At 38.5% G+C, this 21,901-nt stretch overlaps 1 protein-coding gene across 1 annotated transcript in view; it reads left to right on the top strand.

Annotated features, from left to right (window-relative positions):
* The window catches only part of MTA1-like (metastasis associated 1-like), a 50,256-nt gene that overhangs the window by 6,182 nt on the left and 22,173 nt on the right, over window positions 1-21,901 (top strand). Inside the window, exon 2 of the mRNA XM_076127168.1 lies at window positions 3,802-3,963. Coding sequence (XP_075983283.1) covers window positions 3,802-3,963 — 162 coding nt within the window. The remainder of the gene's footprint in view (window positions 1-3,801; window positions 3,964-21,901) is intronic.

Consider the following 21,901-nt stretch of genomic DNA (forward strand, 5'->3'; position numbering starts at 1 on the left):
TGATGATATATAGCCTATAACCTTCCTCGATAAATGGGCTATCTAACACTGAAAGAATTCTTCAAATCGGATCAGTAGTTCCTGAGATTAGCGCGTTCAAACAAACAAACAAACAAACAAACAATCAGACAAACAAACAAACTCTTCAGCTTTATATATTAGTATAGATTAAAAAATACTTGTTTAATATAGGTTAGCATCTTAGATATCTAGGATTACTTGTCGCTATTGAGGAATATTAGCCCCGGTTCAAAATAAGTATAACGTTATCAGGCGGAATTGTGACAGATAATTTCAGACATTTGCTATTAGTTTATTTATCGGATAGGTTATCCGGCACTTAACCTTAAGTTGTGGAACTTCAGCCCTTAGTCTATCAGTTAAAAAATTCAAAACTAGGTCATTTAACTATTTCTGGTCCTTTGTGGAGCAGAGTTGTTTTTTTTTGTTGTTACTGACCGAAGGCCAAGGAAAGGCGGATCCCGTGAACCCCTCGGTTGCCCATATTTTATGAACCTATACAGATCTCCCTGCCGTGTGCGTTTCGGTCTCCCCGTCTTCGCCGACCATTTGGCGGCACCCATTGTGTACTGTATTGTCTAACTTTGCTCACCTAGTGTTAAATTGAATTGGAAACTCAAACTTCCAGAATTTTGACCCAATATTTAAGATTGATGAATCCAATATTGAATATAGTTTATCGTTTTTGTGTCACTTCTTCAGATTGTATGCATCTTTCATATTATAATACTCCGTGATGTCATTTTAGACATAGCCTTTAAGCTTTGGTCAAACGTAAAACATAACTTTTAACAAACAAACTGTAGACTTAAATAAATAATTAGGAATTGCCCGACGAAGTCTAGCATTCGCATATGACCATTGGCAGACTGCGTTGCGTCTCCTAGTTGCATGTTGTCAACACAACGAATATTAAATTTCTACGCTTCTGCTAGCAGCTTATTTGCGTGTTCGTTTACTTACTTCATTCATACAGTGGTTAAGGTGTTTTTGTGCTTGTTTTTGCGTATAATACTATCTACATGCGTGTTTATTTGCGTAATAGAGGCATATTAGGTCAATGTATTTGATATGTTCAGAAACCAGGAAATGTATAGCTTCTACAGTCAGTCACTAATCTCGGTAGATCTGTTTTGGTTTTAATAACACTGGCATTGTGGGTTACACACTACATACAATCGTATTCCGTTAATGCCTCTGGCTATGCTCAAAGGTTTGTGTTACATGGATCTCATTGGCTTCATAATTCTGAAGCGGTAAGCATTCAATTGGGTTACCGTTGCTAGTTCTAGAACTACATGCTTACAAAAGTCAGTTAAATGACGAGAGACTCGTTTTTTATCAAATAAGCCTGACTTCCATATACTTATGATCGTTGCCGATTATTTGAATGGCACAAAAACGATAAACCTTTATATATGGCAAAAATCAAATCATTGTTTTTTTATAGAAATATGTTATGCATGAAAGTTATAAAGCATGTTCATTTTGATGAATTTACCACCTATTATGTCCAACCTTAGACTGGCACAAAACAAAAGAACAAAATATACGGTAGACAAACGCTCAGAATCGATTAACATAGCCAGGTAGGTACTCGGTAAAAAGAAAAAGGAATCTTAATTAAAAATGCAAGGTGTATGTCAAAAGTGATTTAAAGCTATGGATGGGTACAAAATGTTGAAATGTAAGAAGCTGTCCAGCAGTAAATAAAAATAAACTAGGTACCTGAAGGCTCCATGATTTGATATGATACCTACCGATTTCTTAGCTTCTAATATAATTTGTCGACACTATATCGATACGTATGGTTTAAATAAATAATCTCATTATTGCCTCCCGAAGGTATTAAAAAAAAAGTATGGAATATTGATAAAAATAACATAGGACGTGTTAGCAAACTCCACGTAAAATGTACTTAGGTACTTGATACTTTACCTGATATATTATGAGTCTAGTAGGTATTATAGACGTGACCAGCCTACATGACGCTCGTTTAATTATTTTCATAAAAATATCGCAAGAATTGTATATGTGTCGTTCGTAACAGGTGACCCTGAGGCCAGTTATGGTAATTAACAACAAAAGAAACAAGTAAAACGTCGCCACGCGAAATCTCACAGAGAGAATTCAATCATTCTCTGCCCTCTCGTGATGACGTGTCCTGGCTAAATTTACTATACACTTACTTATTGACACGATCCAAAAATACACTTCTTGGCAAAACTGAACGGGCGTTAACATCGCTATCAGCCGCATAATGCCCCAACTTACGCACATACATGTACATGCGCTAGGTATAACATCATACGTATATCCGCAACTCTTGTATTGGTCGGCTATGTATCTGTGTAGAACTGTAGATGAACCACGTACACACATATACCTACTGCATACCTATTGATATAAGTACTAGTGTTGTTTCTTATAAACGCCAGGTCGCCGCGCCTCGCCACTCGTGCGTTTTACGACGAGTCGTCGATTTACACGGATCTGTTTCACATACCCTTTTACTGCTTATTGGAGATATTAGATACCTTTACAACTTTATTCTTACTCCACAATGTAATAGTGACATTCAGCTGTCACAATTTGTTACAAAAATATAGTGTGGGTCCCTCTCGACGAACCGGACCAATGTAACCTTAACGAGTCTACATTGTTAAAGTACTATAAATACATCTAAGTGTCACAATGCTCGAACAGGAAGTATCACATCAGAATGATGATAGTTAAACATGAAAAAATAAAGCGCTCTTTCGTATCTATTACACGTGAATTCACGTCTCATCGTAAGTTAATTTTAGTTCACCTCGCGATCGTACCAGAATGGAAAGTTTCATACGAAATATGAGATCGGCTAGAATTCTATTTTCTGGTGATTATGAAGCGGCACGAGTTTTCGTATTACTTCCGACTTAGCGGACCGAGCTTGTGAAGCTGAAAATTGCCAAGGTCTAAAAGTTGAATACGTTTGTTCAATATCGTCATGAGCCCGCCTCTTTTAACACCCACACACGCAAAAAGCAGCAATACTTGAAAACGGAACGTAGTTAAAGAGCACATTTATAAGTACAATATAGATTTGTAACTGGTATCACTTCCATAAATTATGTCAGAATGTGGTCCACGTCACTATATTGTGCTCACTCTTAAACGCAGCGATGGCAAGTATTGTCAGAAGGTTAATCGTCCAAAACTAACGCGCTTACGGTTCGGAATGAAAGGTTTGAAGCGTGTCATTATGCGCGCGTGTTATTTAGTTGTGTTGTACGGGATAACGGTAAAAAGGCGCCATTTACATTAGTTGTCCATGTGGCACAACAAGCAACATAAGTATCGGTACGGATAAACGGCAACCGACCGTTCCGCACCACCTACTGCACACCTACAGTTGGCACTTGTAGTCTAGGTAAAAACGCTGAAATAGGTATTTCGAGGTAGCACTAATGCACCACATAATGTTCCAATGAACGCCGATGGCTTAAAGAATTGGTCGAATTCACGCAACCCAATATAATACCTCAGCGTCGTTATCGAAATACCACTATGTTAGATGTATCTTAGGGCACGTAGCTGTATCCTGTATTCTGCAACTTAACCGAAATTAGTTATATCTGATTTACCTAATTGACAACATGCGTCTTTCAGTTGCTTATAATGAAGGTATAGTTACTTACAGTAGTTAATTCGTGCATGTCACTCCACCCTAATTATTCTTATAATTGACAGGTAACAGTTGAGTCCTATCTAACCAATGGTCATTATATTTGTCTACAGACTGCGTCTATTTCGAGACGTCGTCGACGTCTCCGTACCAGATCCGACGGATAGAGGAGCTGAACAAGACGCCCTCTGGCAACGTGGAGGCAAAAGTCATGTGCTTCTACAGGCGGCGGGACCTTCCCAATCCTCTTATACAGTTAGCTGATAAGCATCAAAGTAAGTACCTCTGTTCTACAAACTTCTGATCATCATAGATTATGCTTTGATCTTGAGACTCGTTGTATGTTAAATAAAACATCATCACTGCTGTACGAAACAGAACGCGTATAAAAAATGCATGTACCTATAACTAGCTTCCGACCGCGACTTCGTCCGCGTGAAAAGATTTGCCTTGGTGATAAGTTTACTATGTTTTAACGTAGGCTATAAACTATGTTTGTATAAAATATCATCAAAATCCGTTCATTAGGGTTTTCGTGAAAGAGTAACAAACATACATACATTCATTCATCCTCGCAAACTTTCGCATTTGTAATATTATTAGGATTGCATTTTATCAGCAACTCAGCCTGTGTATTTTTTTTTTAAAGCAATATACGACTTCCCTTTGATAATATCTATCACCAACAAATTTCACTAAGATCGATTCACCCGTTTAGCCGTAGAAGGTTATCAGCCAGACTGCCATGCAGTAACTATCGTTTTTATAATACTAGCTGATGTGCGCGGCTTCGCTTCTCTCTATTACATTATAGTCCACGTCATAAGTGAAGTGTAGGCATATCTAATGCCTAATCTATCCATGCCTACACTTCATGACTAAATAAATCAGTCCTGTGAGTATTTATATCACATAAAATACGAAATTTTAACAGTTTAAGATAGACATAATAACAAATTTATTTGACTGTTTAAAGATACTGTTTACCTGAAAATGTTAATCGAATAACCCAATTCAGTTCGATTGTATTTATATTAACATAGTACGTACTCAAGGCTACTTATATAACTGTAGTATCCTTGGAGTCCAACTTTATAATAAGACATTGTTTTGTTATTGATTTTCGTAACAGACCAGTCACGCACATGGACTGACGAAGACAGCAGTATTAGGTACTAGGTACTTGTACGTTAATAATATTCTGCAATGGCGTCTGCGTCACGTGGGCCCATGTGGATTAACGCGTGTTTGATTCTTTTCTATTATTAGACTTATAAAGTATCCTATATCGAATCTTTTTATAAGGATGGCTCAGCGGGTGTCTTTGCTGGAGCCTCCGAATCCGAACAATTACTCCGCGTGTTGCCGTGTCTAACATACACGCACGATTATCGAATTGCAAAAAATAAATCGAATAACCAAGTTTTATGTAAAACCGATTGTAACGTAATTCTAGTAATATACAACTTTTTTTATAATAGTCCGACCCGTAGAAAAACATCTTGTTTTATTTTATTGATTTCTAATCGAGCATTGGAATGCACCTACCGGTTCTGTAAAGTCTTAACAGTCAACCGTGGTGTAAGCTATTTTAAAATCTTATTGTTTCCGTGGCAAAGTTAACTATACAAGTAGCGTCAGTAACCTGTATAACAAAACCAAATCCTAAAAACCCATTTAAAGGAACATAAAAGAGCTTTAATTCAATTATGCCTCTACAAAGAAAGTGTAAAAAACCAAGTCAAATTATTATTATCAGTCGCGTCAGGTTTTAGTCAAAACCCGTCTACTGTTTAACAGTCTCGGATGCCATTACCGAAATGTTGATAGAGATAATGATCGAGCTCGTAAACTCACTTGGGAATCGATCCACCGCCTCACCATACCAATAAGGTGGAACAGCAAGGGCTCACGCGATCGTGCGGTTGCCTCGATACGCGCCGCGACTCGCGCTCTAAGTCCTTGGACAACATCTTTTATGTTACCATCTGTGTGACAAGTGAATTATACGTCGAACATGATATTGTGAGCGGCGGAACCGTCACACCTGCGACTGGATCAATTACTTCAAACATGACCCGATTGAGACAATTTTTATTAAGATTAGATATGACGACATGACAGACACGATTATGAGATAAACCATGTCCACGTATTATACTAAATTCGATGTAGATTGTAGTTAATTACGTATAAAAAATCGTAGATAATATTTCTGTCTATAAAAGGACAAAATTCGACGCTGCCTTCAAAAATACATTAAGAGAGAAGGTTTCTATGTTGTTGGTTAACAAATAATTTGGAACATACATAATCGACATAGTTTTACTACACTACACATACTTCATTAATACTAACTTCGTTTATAGAACAACGTCGACATCGTTAAACACAGCATATCAAATCCAATGCAAGAAATAGTCAATTTGAAACTTGCATTTCCTACTACGTTTCCCAACGCGCAGGGATCTGGCGACTTTAATCAATTCTAATTAAAACCGAAACATTCATCTCATCGACTTTCATTAGGCGTCCCTCTACCTGAATAGCGCAGTGCCTGCAACTTCGCAGACGCGGGGACCAACCACTCTATGTGATTACGATGTGTCCCACCAACTTTTGTATTCGTATGGTCACATATGCGTCTATAGGTATTGTTATAATGTCTCGTGTGTGTCGTGCTCGCCATTTAGATATTGATTTTGGGCATTTATAGTTTTACTTTTTAGATGATTAGAATGTAATCGGAGGCATTCTAGTTCTAAAAAAATTTAAATGCGAATTTGTAAATGACATGACGTGTGTTTGAATATGATTGCATGTTCGAGTATTATGCCAAAATGGCTGGAACGATTTAAATAAAATATGGTAGGGTTTCATTATTTTTCGGCAGACATGTAGTATAGTAAGAAAAGTAAACTACGTCAAAGTATGATTTGTAAGCTTCCATGCAAAGATTATATTGGGAAGCACAAGATAAAGTTTACAAATGAGTAGACAGGCGACGCAAGCAAAAGAGCTTGGTCGATTTCAGAGAGTTTACCTGCACGATTAACGAACTTGAATGAGAAGATCCTCTCCTAAACTATTATGAAAGGTCTTCGAGCTACTTGAGGATGTAGAATCAAGGACGGCTCATGAAATTAATCAGAGGTGTCATAAAGACAGTGTTACGTAAACGTTGTCGGGAGCGCTTGGCGCTAGTAGGAACGCGCCCCCAGCCGCGTGGTAATGACCCTGGCGGCGCTGTGGTACGTAGCAGCCGACCGACACATTCCCATCATACTCCACTGACTGTTTCACAAACTTTAAATAATATAACGTCACATTCATATTATGAAAAAGGCTGACTACTTTACTGTAATAAAAAATAACATTTGGATTATTTTTTGAAAAATATATTGCGCTTTTACTCTCTCTTCACAAGATCTTCTTAAACTATGTTTACGGGACGTACTGACCTGCTAATAAAGTTGTTCATATTACAATTTTAAAAGATATCCATTCATTATTTTTGTTGAATGAAAAATGTTTTTGTTGTTTGTCGGCTACATACGATAGCGCGGTCAGTGGTCAGGGGCTGGTCGCGCCGCGGTCGAGTTTTTAGACGATTACCAACGCCGCGCCAGCGTAAAGAGGATCAGTGGGTCAACTCGTTGTATACCACAGGACCATTTTACGCTCCTGCCATACTACGCTACTGACACAGCGAAATTGTGTACTATGGCGCATTTTTAACCTCATCTTTACAATTTGGAATCAAAATCCAATGCGCTTACGCTACTACTGCTATAAAAGCAGATTGTTCTCAAACTTGTTATTTAATGTAGGCTGTGTCATATAAAACAGAATAACCATTTTTGCGCTTTTCACTTAATAAACAAATGACCCTTCACTGAATTCAATATTACTCCAATAGTAATAAAATATAAAGTCCACTCATTTTTGTTTTACTGACAACACTTGATTACGCTGTGGTTGGATCTGGCCGCGCTCTGTGGCCACACGTCATGATTTACGGGTTAAACATATTTTGGTTTAAAAAAACAATGCCGCTTCCCTTCGTAAAGGCATTTTATCTAAACTTTCTTCCTTTAGTGAATAACTACAGACATCGCTTGTGAGCAATAGTTAAACGTATATGATATGTACTTACTTGTATTTGCATGCATATAATTAAGTAGGTATATTATAATTTTTCAATTCTTTTAAAGTAAACCCGAACCGTAGGTTATTGTTGTATATCAATGTACTTTTCCAAATTCGTTTATACAGTTTATACTTTACACCGTATTTAGACTCCAGAACAATCGATAAGCAAACAGTGCTTCATATCCGCCGTTCGCAATTTGGCACATAGCAACACCGATCGACAGGGTAGCTGTGTAAAGACCGAGTTTCGGGACAAAGATCGTGTGTTAATTCGGACCGCGTAGACCAGGGGGCGCGGGCGGCCGGGGTTAGTAAACATAATCATGGCCTCCTCCCGCTGTACAATTCAGTAGCTAAATGGGAATGAAGAGTTGGCTCACCCGCACCCCGTCCCACACCCGAACGCTCTGTCTGCCGCCTCAACGCCCACACGTCTTGTGACGCAGATGTTAAAATTGCTCAAAAGATGCTTATTTTTCCACACGTCCTAATGGAAATCTATTATTCCTTATATGAATTCATAGATTTCGTATTCATTGAGCCCATTCAGTTTTTGCTCTATTCCTTTAGTGATATTTTTGAGATATACAAACACCGGCGTCATTCGTAAATTGAAGCTCGGCAGATATAGGTACCTATACATTATAGGCTACCTTGCAGATGCACACTTCGTCGTTAGAGGGAGATGGGGCATCTCATAATTGTGTTTTTACGCAATAAAAATAACACGGGAGACATCAATACTCCGTGACTTGTATTCTAAACTCCTTAACCGAATGGTTGGCCCCTCCCCGCGGGCGGTCCCCCTCGTATCGACCGTAGCGCCCTCATCTCGCAGGTACACGCAACACTTATCCCGGTTTTAATTGTCGCCACGCGCCGATGACCCCCGCCAACAACCGACAACTTCGATGCTAGACACCGTTACGCGGCCTGCTCACTGCCATGCCAACTCACAACTTATTCAAATGTGTTATATGTACCTCCGCAATTATATATTCCGTTTTACATACATATGCGACTAATTAACGGGTATGACAATATCACTTGATAAATTCAATTGTTTTATTCACAACTTTGAATTTTTCATGTTTTAGCAACGTTTGTCTTAAACTGAATGTTCTGATGTAGAACTTAAATTTATGCACATATGGTCGAAATTCATTTAAAAACGTATAAAAAGATACGTATTAGATTTGTTAGATAAAATCTGTTAAGTTTACACGTTGAAATTAATGGTTATGGAGTACCACAAATATTTGGTTGGCTGACGCATGTAAAAGAATGTTTTAAACCATCTGGTTGATAACGAATCACAACTTTCTATTACGCAATTGATTGTGTAATGGTTGCTTACACGAGTTGAGTCGATTACTGCAACATTGTTAAGACTACTAGCTCAACCCCTGACTTAGCAATAAGTGATAGCGGATAAGATGTTGTCAGGAGAACGTGGAACATATCTCAAAATATACTCAATTTATTGATCAAATTATGGTTAAATCAGTTTAGCCGTTTTGCAGTTCAAGTATAACAGATGAATATACTAAATTGACGTCACGGACGGGAGCTGACAACATTGTTGTTCTGAAGTTTTTATTTTTTTAAATTAGAAAAGCTAATCCAATTATAACCCTTTATTGCGTACAAGTGACAGTATTGTGCCTATAATACATGCAAACGTTATCCAGTGCATTGGTGAAGTGTAAACAATAAAAAATCTTAAAACTAAACTTAAATATAAACTCTAAACAAATTGTGACTTATAACTACCTTAAACCTAAAAAAAAAAAAGTGAAGTACAAAGTGATTATAAAATTATCTAATAATTATTACATTGATGAACCCCGATATTATCAATCTTACAAAATCATTCCATAAAAAATCGATTAATCTCCCCTTGCCTCAAGTATATAGTCGCCGTTTACAACGCCATCTATTGGAAACCTGGGCTAACGCGAACTAAAATCGATAAAACTCAGCTGATCTTTAGAAGCGTGTAAACATGCCGTCCGTCAAATGCAATGGTTGCGCCAAGTTCCTTTCATCGCTAGATGCCGCTAAATGTAGCAAATGTGTCGCCGTGTACCACCGTTCTTGCGGAAAAGCACCAGTTTCAGGTCGCGTTAGCCCATCATGGATATGCCCGGAATGTGTAAAAAAAGTGACGGTAAACACCCATGATTTGGCACGCTCCGATAACGACTGCGCATCAGAGGGTCAAGTGGACTCAAGTCCGTTGAATAGTAGCACGGACAGCAACTCTGATTTGGCCGGCCTCCTCAGGAAATTTAAGGAAGAGATCAAGACTTTCGTTAAAGATGAGCTGCTTAACTTGCGTAAAAATGTCTTAGATGAATTTAAAAAAATGCAAACCGATATTAACCAGCTCCAAATAGACAATGAAGTCTTCAAGAAATCCTTGGAAACCCAAAAATCCAAAATGGATGCAATGGAGGCGAGAGTCTTTACTCTCGAACAGAAATTGGCCGAATCTGTCAACGGTAACGAAGTGGCCCAGTTGCGACTTGAATTAAATGATCGCGACCAACAGTTATTAGCAAATGACATCGAAGTTAGTAACTTGCCTGAATGCAATGGGGAAAACTTAATACATACTGTTAAGTTATTAAGTACAAAGCTCGGTATTCATTTGGAGGATCGAGATATCGTGAGTGCGGACCGGATCGGTGGGAGACGTATTGACGCCACAAGCGCGGCCGGCGAGATGGAGATACGTCCCCGTACAGTCATAGTACGACTGGCGCGTCGCAGCCTGCGTGACGATCTTATAAATGGTGCGCGCGTGCGGCGGGGGGCGACTACAGCTGACCTCAACATGGCAGGTGCACCGAGACGCTTCTACGTTAATGAACGTCTCACAAAGCTGAATCGTCTTTTGTTTCGTCGTGCGAGGGACGCGGGACAACGTGCGGGATGGAAGTACGTGTGGACCAGGCACGGCCGTATTCTTGCCCGTCGTGGGCCTGGAGACAAGGCAAGTGTTATACGTAGTGAGGAAGATCTTATACGGGTTTTTGGGCCGGCTGTGGTTGAAAGTCCAAATAAGTAAATGTTATTATATAATTGATAATTTGCGTATTTATTTGAAGGTTTATCAGTATGTGTGTATTTCTTTTTATTGTGATTTTTTTTATTTCATAAACATGATATTGTTTAACGCTTTGGTATGGCAATTTTCTAATAGCAGTATCCAAAATAGGTGTGTTTTTAAAGTGTGTATTTTTTATTGTTTAGAGAGCCCGTTTATAACAACTTCATATCAATGTAAAATGGTATGCTGTGTTCCTTATCCAACCAAGATTGATGCCACGCAATAAAAATATACTATTTGGTTTTCATAATGCTGGCTCTCTAGCAACGAACCACGACGAATTTCTCATTGCCATGAATAATTATCGAGTTGATGTTATGGCAATAAATGAAACTTGGCTTCGTGAGGGGGAGGAAGGTCGTGCACCTGAGGTTCCCGGGTATAAGTTTCGTCATATTCCTCGTCCCGCGAATGTTCGCGGAGGCCGTGGAGGGGGGGTTGCATTTTATACCAGACTTGACATAAGCACGCGAGTCAAAGCTCACCCTATCCACCCCTCAGTTGAACAAATGTGGATGAGTTTAACGGTGAATACAAAAACTTTATTGATTGGAACTGCGTATCGTCCTCCTTGGTTGGATCTGGATACTTTCCTTGATGCTGTTACTGATAGTATTTGTGCTCTCGCTCCTTATGACAATGTTATCCTACTAGGAGACTTTAATGTTAATTTATTAGACTGTGGTAGTATCAACACTAAGCGCATATTAGATTTCTGTAATTACAGTGATATTGACCAGATTGTTACCGTGCCTACACATCACGTAGGGGATAGTGCAACATTAATTGACCTGATCTGCACAGACGCAAACTATCGAAGTGTAACCGTCAATGATATAACCGAGCTGGGTCATCACGCTTTTATTACGTGTGAATTACTTTTTAAAAAAAATAAGCCTGAGGCGGTTGTCAAAATTTACAGACCCTTACGGAATATAAATCTTAATAACTTCTTGACCGATTTGGATTCGATCAGGTGGGAGGCATTAAATTGTGAGGTTGACGTAAATGACCTGGTGGGTATGTTTAATTCATATGTTTTAAGTATTTTTGATAAACACGCGCCAATAAAAAAAACAACGTTTCGGGGTACACCAACGCCGTGGATTACAGATAACATTAAATTAATTTTCAAATTACGCGATGAAGCCCGCTGTCGGGCCCGAACAACTAATAATGAAGCACAAAAACGTTACTATTTAGATTTAAAACACCAAGCGGCCGTTGCATTATATAACGAAAAAAAGGCATATTTCACCAAAAATATTACTGACAACACAAAAAAGCCTAAAGTTTTATGGTACAACATAAAAACGCACGTACTGTCCACTCCTACGAAGGACAGTACATTTTTAGAACAATGTGATGACCCAGACGGTTTAAATACTGCGTTTCTAGATATACCCGGCAGCTCAAATGTAACGATTTCGGACTTATCATTTTTTGAATTCCATAGATACAGCTCAGCTTCTTTTTCTTTAATTCCTACAGATTCAAACACTGTTTTAAAAATAATCAACAACATAACGTCGAACGCTATAGGTATAGATGGTATATCTAGAGATATGATCCAATTAACTCTTCCGCAGTCCCTTAATGCAATAACTAATGTAGTCAACAAATCTATTAACACACATACTTTTCCGACTTTATGGAAGTTCGCGAATGTACGGCCACTGCCTAAGAACAACAACCCTCAAAACTATAAAGACCTCCGACCCATAAGTATTTTACCGTGTCTGTCCAAGGTTCTGGAAAGAGTAGTGTATACACAGGTGGTAAATTTTTTAGAAACAAATGGAATTCTGCCGGATTTGCAGTCGGGCTTTAGACGGGGCAGGGGCACTGCAACCGCACTGGCAGATGTTGTTGACAACATACTAGAGGCAAGAGACCGGGGCGAAGGCTCGATATTAACATTATTAGATTTTTCCCGCGCTTTTGATAGTGTAAATATAAATTTGTTACTTTCAAAATTGTCGTTCTATGGTTTTGACTGCGACACGGTCAAGTGGTTTGAAAGTTATCTAACTAATAGACTCCAGCGGGTTGAGATTAAAAAGAAAGACGGTACTACTTTGTCTTCCACCCCTAAAGCAGTTCCCAGGGGAATTCCCCAAGGATCACTGTTGGGACCGCTGCTTTTTATTATATATAGTGCAGATATAACAACCTGTATACGAAACAGTAAATACCATATTTATGCCGATGATACACAATTGTATCACTCCATGACGGCAAACAACGTATCGACTGCTGTGCAAGCTATAAACTTGGATCTGGAAAGACTTGTATCTTGGAGCAATAAAAATTCGCTATCACTAAATCCACAGAAATCCAAGTTTATGATTATGGGCAGCAAGAAACAAATAAATTCATTATCATCATGTAGACCGGAAATAAAAATTATGGGGGTAAATATTGAAAGAGTTGATACAGCTAGAAACCTAGGCCTACTCTTTGACCCTGAACTACGCTTTGAGGGACACGTAAACAATCTGGTCAAAAGCTGTTTCTATAAATTAAAGGTTCTGTATAGGATCAGGAAATTCCTTAGCATACCAATGAGAGAAATGCTAGTTGAATCCCTTGTTCTATCAAAGCTCAATTATTGTGATGTGGTTTACGGGCCTTGCCTGTTGTCACGTACAGTCCGACTGATTCAACGGGTACAGAACGCTTGCGCTCGATTCTGTTACAATATACCCCGAAGGAGCCACATCACTCCCTATCTGAATCAATATAATAAATTAAAAATGGAGGCAAGGAGAGAGCTTCACCTGGCTACCTTATTATTCGGGGTTCTAAGTAATAAAACACCGGAGTACCTCTATAACAGGCTGGTTTGGCGACGTGATCACTATTCGTACTCCACAAGATCGTCATCGAGGCCGCTTTCCGTACAAAATCACAAAACTGTGGCATTCAGGGGATGTTTTAGGTATGCCGCCACTCACTGTTGGAACAATATACCACCGCCTGTAAGATCCCTAAAATCAAAATTTAGTTTTAGAAGTAATATGAAAAAAATACTTCTCAACCAGCAAATAACACGTAGTAATACTTAGTATAGATAAGCTAATATGTAATTGCTTACTACTTACACTATGTTTATGATCCATGCACATCATAATTTTGGCATAAGCTGGTTTTTCTTACTGCTCCTCATACAGTGGTGGCGGTGATTTGTTATCTTTGTTGTTGACGAAGTGTGGCTGCCATTTTTGTTTTGCATCTTTGTTTGTGTCCACGGAAATTTTTAAAATCAGGCTGTCGAAATTTGTTTCAACGTTATTTATATTGCATTATTATGGTATGTGTTAAATGTAAACTTTTAGAGATATACACTCACCTTTATTTACAAAATTTATTATGTTTATGTAATTCAATTTTGAAGGATAAAAAATTATGTTCAATATCGCGTGACTCGTGCGCTGCTGTCGCGCCGGCGCGTGTTTGTGAGTAATTCACGTGATGGGACCGGCGCGGCGGCGGCGAGCGAGACGGGTCTTGTGTGAGAGAGATAATTACAAGTATGTACGACAATAATTTGTGTACCTACCTACATAATATTTATAATGATTCAGTTTATTTATTTATTAGTATTTTTTTCAATTAATATGTGGGTATTTTTGTTGGTGATGGGTATACAAGTAAGTTTGTAAACAATGGTATTTTTTTCTGTTTCTGCTGCTCCCGTAAATGGCGTCATTTAGGGTGGTCACTGAAAACCAGCGCTGTGTTGTGGTTTGTCACAACCAGCATAATGCTGAGTGACCTCCCTGTTGGCACACAGGACGCTGTTTATTTAATATTAATATTATTGTGTTTTGATATGGTTTCTGTGTGTTCAATAAATACTATTTTCTTTCTTTCTTTCTTTCTTTCTTTCAAATTACGAAAGTTCTTTCGGTATAAGTCCAGACTTCTGAACTTACTGATTATGATGATGATGTCCTGGCTTATTTCGGCTACGGCGGCCATTTTTATTCTTCTTCCCACAAACTAATAGTGCAGGACTTTGTTTATAGTGGCCAAGTGTGTGCATAATAAAATGTACTAATATATTCACAATCTACACTTAATAATCCAAATAAGTAGGTGTGGGTATGTTTTAGTAAATAGGAAGATAATTATATGTACTTACTTTACTTCAAAGAAAGAGAATTTTGTTTTTCTACATTGTCTTATAAAAGTTGTTTATACGCTACAAACACGTACTTTACCTGTTTGAACAATCGTTGTCCTAAATAGTGCTAAAGAATATATATTTTTGTCTTGAAATCTAGTTTTATTCTCTTATATGTAACATAGAAACCACCAGTAAAGTTATAAGCCGCTCCGCTCATCGCTCCTTCTCACAATGTATCTTCTGCTTTAATGACCGGCCGGTCTTTCGTTACTATAGCAAAATGGGCGCGTTGATGTCGCGATAAATTTTACAAATATCTCAACTTCTTGTTGAATAAATATACGAGATGTTATAAATATCAATAAAATGTTCTTGACTTGAAAGGCAGAGTTTAACTCAGTACTGCTAACGCACCTAACTTAGGATCATTCGAGTATCATAATATCTGATGGGCATTTATTGATAAGATACTTAATATAATATTTGCTATTCGCTATATTGTCTATAGAGATTATGAGAAACCTCAATCTACACTAGCTTCTTGTACCCTTAACCAGTATGTAAGTGAGAGCGTTGCCAAATTGCATCCTAGTTTCTGTGCTATTGACATACAGACAGACAGTTAGTTACACTCGTATTTGTATTAAAACAAAGATAATTATTAATTATGGATATTATAAACCTATTTTAATACATGTTTAGGCATAAACACATTTTCCGTGTTTATCTGTGATACCAAAACGCATAACTTTAATAGCAGTCTATCTAATGCTTCTGGTATCTTGGGAATCGGACCGATTAATATTTGCAATCACCGGATCGCACTAATGAAGCGTGCAATGTTTATTATACCGATACAGATGCATAATCAGAAGACGAAAGTAAGAACATATTTACGGAAATATCTTCTGAATTTATGTAGGCTCTTGTGAAGCAATAAGCCGTTAGATATGGAGACCAATAGCATCGTATAACTATGTTTACAGGTTCGTTTGCCTTTATATTTGCACCAGTGCGTGATATTTCGCACTTTCTTCTAGCCATTAGGATTAAGAGTTCTAAGCATGTGTTATCCGTACTTTTAACATGTTTTATATCATATAACACTAAATTATACTATGCAAACATTTTTATATTACTCATAATAATTTCGTAACTAAAGTTAGCTAAGTATACTACTTTAAGTAATTAACGATTATTTCCTATTACTAAATAGGCCAGTACTACGAACCTGCACTCAAAGAATGCGTTTAAAACAATATTTTAGATTCAAACTATGTCAGTAAGGGAAAGGACTGCGTAGTAGTCCATCGTTAGCATGGTTCCCATGGGTGTTCTAATGAAAAGCACAAACAACGTCATGCTCTGGTGAGTCGCACCGTTGCGCGTGGTCCTGGAGGCGGTGACGTCATCAGCGACGGCGTCGGTGGCTGCGCACGGGCACGTGGACTCGTGGAGGCCTCGGGCGCATCGAAAGTGAGACCGCGGGGTGGGGCGTGCGGGAGGGGGGAGCCACAGGGTCGACGAACCCGCGCATCCGACCGATCCGCACTTGTACAAGACCGTCGCATTGTTTCAACATCCCGTAGACTTACACTCTAGCGCCTCACTCATTGAAACCGGACTAATATTTGAGACAGTAGGCTACCATATTTAGGCAAACAACTTGACATTGTTTTCTTAAACCTATAAATTCGCTAGGCCGCGTCCCACATAAAGTGTGATCGTCGCCACTGTAACGTAACAAAACGTAAACTTTAATACTATTTTTTGGGTATGTTGAACCACGAAAATCACCACAACCATAATAATATAGTCCTCTTTCTTATCTTACGCCCTTTTTTGGGTCTAGTAATGTGGGTTACTAATTACGGTCACTTTCTTGACCCCTTCAGCTGAACTATGGAGGCTTTTATAAGAAATGTCTGGTGTTCATTATTAATCTACGCGTTACCTTAATCACAAAAATCCTTAGTTTTAAACTTCGGATAAGCAATTGTCAAATTTAATGTGAAAACTCTGCTGAGAATGTGGTCTGAAAATGACACTTCTTGGTGAAATAGACGCTTGACATTTGTGGCATAGCACGAGTTAAAGAAAATTCCTAGATAGTGTCAATGCTGCTGATATCTCTTAATCACAGCTGAGAAACACCAGTAGAGAAAACAATAACGTATAATAATGTTTAGTTAGTTGTGCGTTTCTTGTAATTATCGGGCGGAAGCGAGCAGGTGAAGCGAGTATCCGTTCCATCGCTCTGCTGGCTGACTGCGAGCATACATACGTAGTGCGGTGACATCGTTACTGCAACACTGCCTAATGGTGAACGCACGTATCGTTCAACGATTTATGCTGATACAGAATAACTCGAGCCCATATCTACCACCGTATATTCCACTTTTCGCGACCGTGTCACAACCACGAAGATTTCTTTATTAACTGATAACAAAATGTTGATGTAATCGTCACACACATGTACTTACTGATATTACTTAATATAATACAACAAACTTGTGACTGTTTATCAAGAACAAACACTTTGCTCCAAACGTATCGCCAGGCCAAATCGTCCGTATAGTTTTTTGCCACATCACATTATTATCTTCTATTTAATTATTCACTTGTATTATTATACCGAACGGTGACCGTTCAAGTAGGTATTGCGTATTAGCGCCAAGGTCATGTAGTTGAGGCTCTGCAGGTGCCACCCGCCGTTAACCGCTCCATATATTGAGTGGATGTCAAACTCGAATCATAGAGATTTGTTCGTATTTTGTATTTAAACCATAAGGGAAAGTAATCACGAGGGAAGTTTGACTTTCCCTCGCGATTACTAAAAACATAATCTGAAGAGTCATCAATTCATTGCTTGCAATACCGGTTAAAATCATGTATGTATTGTGTATAAGTACCTAAGAATGTGTCATGCAATGTGTGTATGATATAATGAAAATAGTCCACTACCAGAAATTCCAACTTTCTCCAACTGATTACAAGAATCCTTAAAGATCAATTTGAAATTTGTATAGCATCTGTCGTCTCCTTGCCATTTTTTTTGTGCAAACCTTATTATTTCATTTATTAGTAGTGAACGCATTATACGGTTTATTAAAATTCTTATTGCAGTCGTGCAATAGAATCGGGGTCATTATAGTAGCGAAATTATTGACCGACCTTAAGTATTTGCTCTTTTGTTACACAAGAAAAAGATGTCGCCTTAGAGCCGACCAGATCCATGCATATAAAACGCCTTTGGTACTTTCAGAAAAAAAAAACTAAAGCATTTCGAAAATGCATTTTTATTTATTCAATGGTTTAGGGTCAGTTTGTAGTTTTAATAAATCTTGGTGTCTGATTCCTATCCTTTGGCCATATTATAGCCTCTTTTTCCAACATTTCTTAATTGCTTATTTTCCATTTTCTTTTTTTTTGTCTTTATCTGGTTTGGCTAAAGAGTTGAAATGCAATGAATACGGTGACATGGTCAAATTCAGTCAAATTATTTTGATGTTTAACAATTGTATGATGTTTTTCACTATTGAAATTATGATAACGTCAAATGTCAAAACCGTTCATTAAGTAGACACAAATATTGGTGCCATCTTCTCACTCTGCGGTGTCATACTTGTGTACTTTTAATAATTGTGTTTAACGCTTGACACTCGTAGGTCACCGAGACGGAAACCGTTATGTCTGAGAAGTCGACGGTACAATGAATATGTATTATCATTAGAACAATTTACTCGGTTCGTTCTCATAACTGTATCCGTATTATTCCAATGAGTAATCCCGCAGACTTTATCCTGCAAGGCGATGCTGTACAGATTAAGTGACATGCAGCTTTGAAAGTCATTTAACTTTTTTGTGACCCTACCGTCTCGCGAGAGTCACGAGATGGTTTTAAAGTTACATGCTTTAACTTACTTGATCCTGTGCAATTGTTATTCTTGCTATACATTCTATAAACTAACGAAATGTAAAACACTGCTTCTGTTTACGATGTGCTATTAAGGGTTAGTTATTCGATTCGTTGCAAGTTCTTTGATTTTAAACATTTTGCCCATAATGTTTAAATATTTTTTGTGACGTTCAGGAAACTTCCTGGGTCTATTATAAAAATATATAGTTAAACACTTTGCAGTCTATTGGTGCAAACTTACCATCGGAGCGCAGTTCATGATGTGAGGGTGCCAATAGACTCTATTGGCTATTCTCTACTATGACTCTATTGAATAGAGTAACTTCTTTAAACATTATGCATTGCAATCAATAGTTATGAAACTTGAGTTGTGACTTTAGTGTCAGATTTACTTCAAACAGAGTATTTTACGGAGAAGGGCTTAGAAAACATGTATTGCTAAAGTGCATCGAACTTAACAATGATCTTTTATTGAAATATCCATTTAAGCTGTATAAATTGAATGCCAGTGACTTATCCGCGTCTATCCAATCTGCAATCCGTTCACAGAAGCGAAATTCTTGTTTCATTTGAAGCTGGATCGCTTTTGGCAGATGATTATCTTAACTTCTTTGTTCTGTTGCTTAGCTTGGTAGAGTTCCAAGTGTGCGCGTCAAGTTGGCCACCTAGAACCTTGTTAAAGTGAGCCGACATCGTGTCATTAGAGGGCGTGAATATTTAAGTAGAGATGGCGGGAGCGGCCCGCGGTTTACTCCCATTCCCGCTTGGGTTATAGGACGGTTGGGATTACCTTCTCATTGAATTAATTCTGTTTGCTGATGAAAAAGGCGCCACCAATTTCCATTTTAGTAGAATGGAGGAATCGTAAGCGTACTGTGCTAAACCCAAAACTAACGACGATTTCTTAATTATGTGCTCCTAACTGATAAAAGCTGTTTCTAATCGCATGGTTTAATTTGAATTTCTTTTTCGGGCATATGACATTGTAGTATTTTTATGTCGTAACGTCAAGAATACTGAACTCAAGTATAATTGTTTTAAATTTCTTGATGTAAACCGTTATCCTTAGAATTTATTAAGACTGCTTTCTACTTCTCTCCGGACTCACAGTGATCGTGACCCCAACGATGCAACTGCTGTTGGTTGCGGTGCAGTGGCCGAAACTTGTCCAACACTAGTCGGGATTGTAAGACTTTCTGACTAGTAGCGCGCACAAAATGTAGTTTCTGTTCACGTGATAACCTGATGGGATCTAATATGTTCTGATTTTTTCTTCGTAAACCGTTTTAAAATTAAAGAAGACAAATATATATCGATATAGAGCCATGGACGGCATTTCTTTAAACAGTGAATACTGCAAAAGTGATCCTTGAATTCTATAAAAAATTAAGTAATAGCAGCCTCGTATTGCCCGCTTCGTAATAATTTTCTGTATTAATTGCTAGCTCTTAATGGTTAATTATTAACGTTTACTCGTCGGTCAACTAAAGTCGGATTACATGTTTTTCCATATACGGCGCGTCGGTAACCACCTTGGAACTTATTGAGTATATAAAATAATAACGTTTAAATGGCCATATCGTACAGTTTATTTATAAGAAATCCTGTTCGGAAGGTGCTAAACAAACATTTGTTCAGGCGAAAAGCCCTCCGGTTTGTTTGTACGATTATGATACCTACTTTGGATTTTACTACCTCTCCGTGTTCATTTTATCCGTCGCAACATTTTGGTAGCAAAATCTCGCTCAATTCTATTGTTCACGCGCTTTGCGTTACGCAATCAAGAGGGGTCATTCAGTCCGCGCCCAAAAGTCGCACCCGCGAAGTGGAGAACAGTCATATCCTATCGATTTGTTAAGATGGCGTGCGCGGGAGGGTTACGGGGAGGGGGGGCTTGAGGGTGACGCGGGGTGGCGAGGGTGGCCGCAGCCTCCGCGCGGCGCAGCGTGCAGCCTCGCTTGCACCTGCCCGTGCCGTAACCACCGCGACACACTAGCGACATCGCACCGCACGACGTGTGTGACGCGTACACTGCCCAACACCACGTGCCACGAGCGCAACGTTTTTTTCCCGCGGTATCTCAGCAGTCGTAACAACGGTTCAAAACTGGTCTGTTGAATACCAAATGTACTATACGGTGACGGTTTAGATGTACAGAATATAGAGACTGATATAAAGCATTTAGAAACGTAGCCCTCATTTTCAAATTGAAAGTGTAGATTATACATTTTGGTACAGACATAATCAATACAATAAATACTATTACAGTATAAAAGACACAAGACATGTAAGTACACCAATGTGGTAACCTAACCTACGGCTGGTACATAAAATTAGTGTCTGTTAGTATGTTAGGAGTTTCCTCGTTCTATAAAAGTAAAGTCGGTTCTTCTACACACCACGATTCATAAAATCACTTAAACTGCATATCATTTTAACAAAAACCAATATACGTGGTATTGCATCACAATCTACGTCATAAATATTACGATGGCCTGGAGGTTGGTGTAGGTCGCGGCGATATAAACGTAGTTATCGGTGTACGCGTACCTTTCCCCGGGATCTCGAGTCGCGCCCCCGACGACCGAGGCGTCCCGGTCTCCGGTGGCCGACGCTCAGCCCGTCAAGGTCGCAGACGACTCCTGGCACACTGGCACAATCTAACTACCTACCTACGTAGTATACGCGCTGTTAATTGACCATTATCCCTTTTATACTTTAGTTATTCCTCCAAACATTTGAAAATAAGTATCAATATAAGATTTTTAAACCTTAAACTTGTTCTTTATACCGAATCAATGTGATTGATACACATATCCATTAGGAGTCGAATGAAACCCACCTATCCTGGTTACATAAAAAAATTACTTAAACTGTTTTATCTACCGTATCCCA

The sequence above is a fragment of the Anticarsia gemmatalis genome, chromosome 19, assembly GCF_050436995.1.
Source record: "Anticarsia gemmatalis isolate Benzon Research Colony breed Stoneville strain chromosome 19, ilAntGemm2 primary, whole genome shotgun sequence".
NCBI classification, from domain to species: Eukaryota; Metazoa; Arthropoda; class Insecta; order Lepidoptera; family Erebidae; genus Anticarsia; species Anticarsia gemmatalis.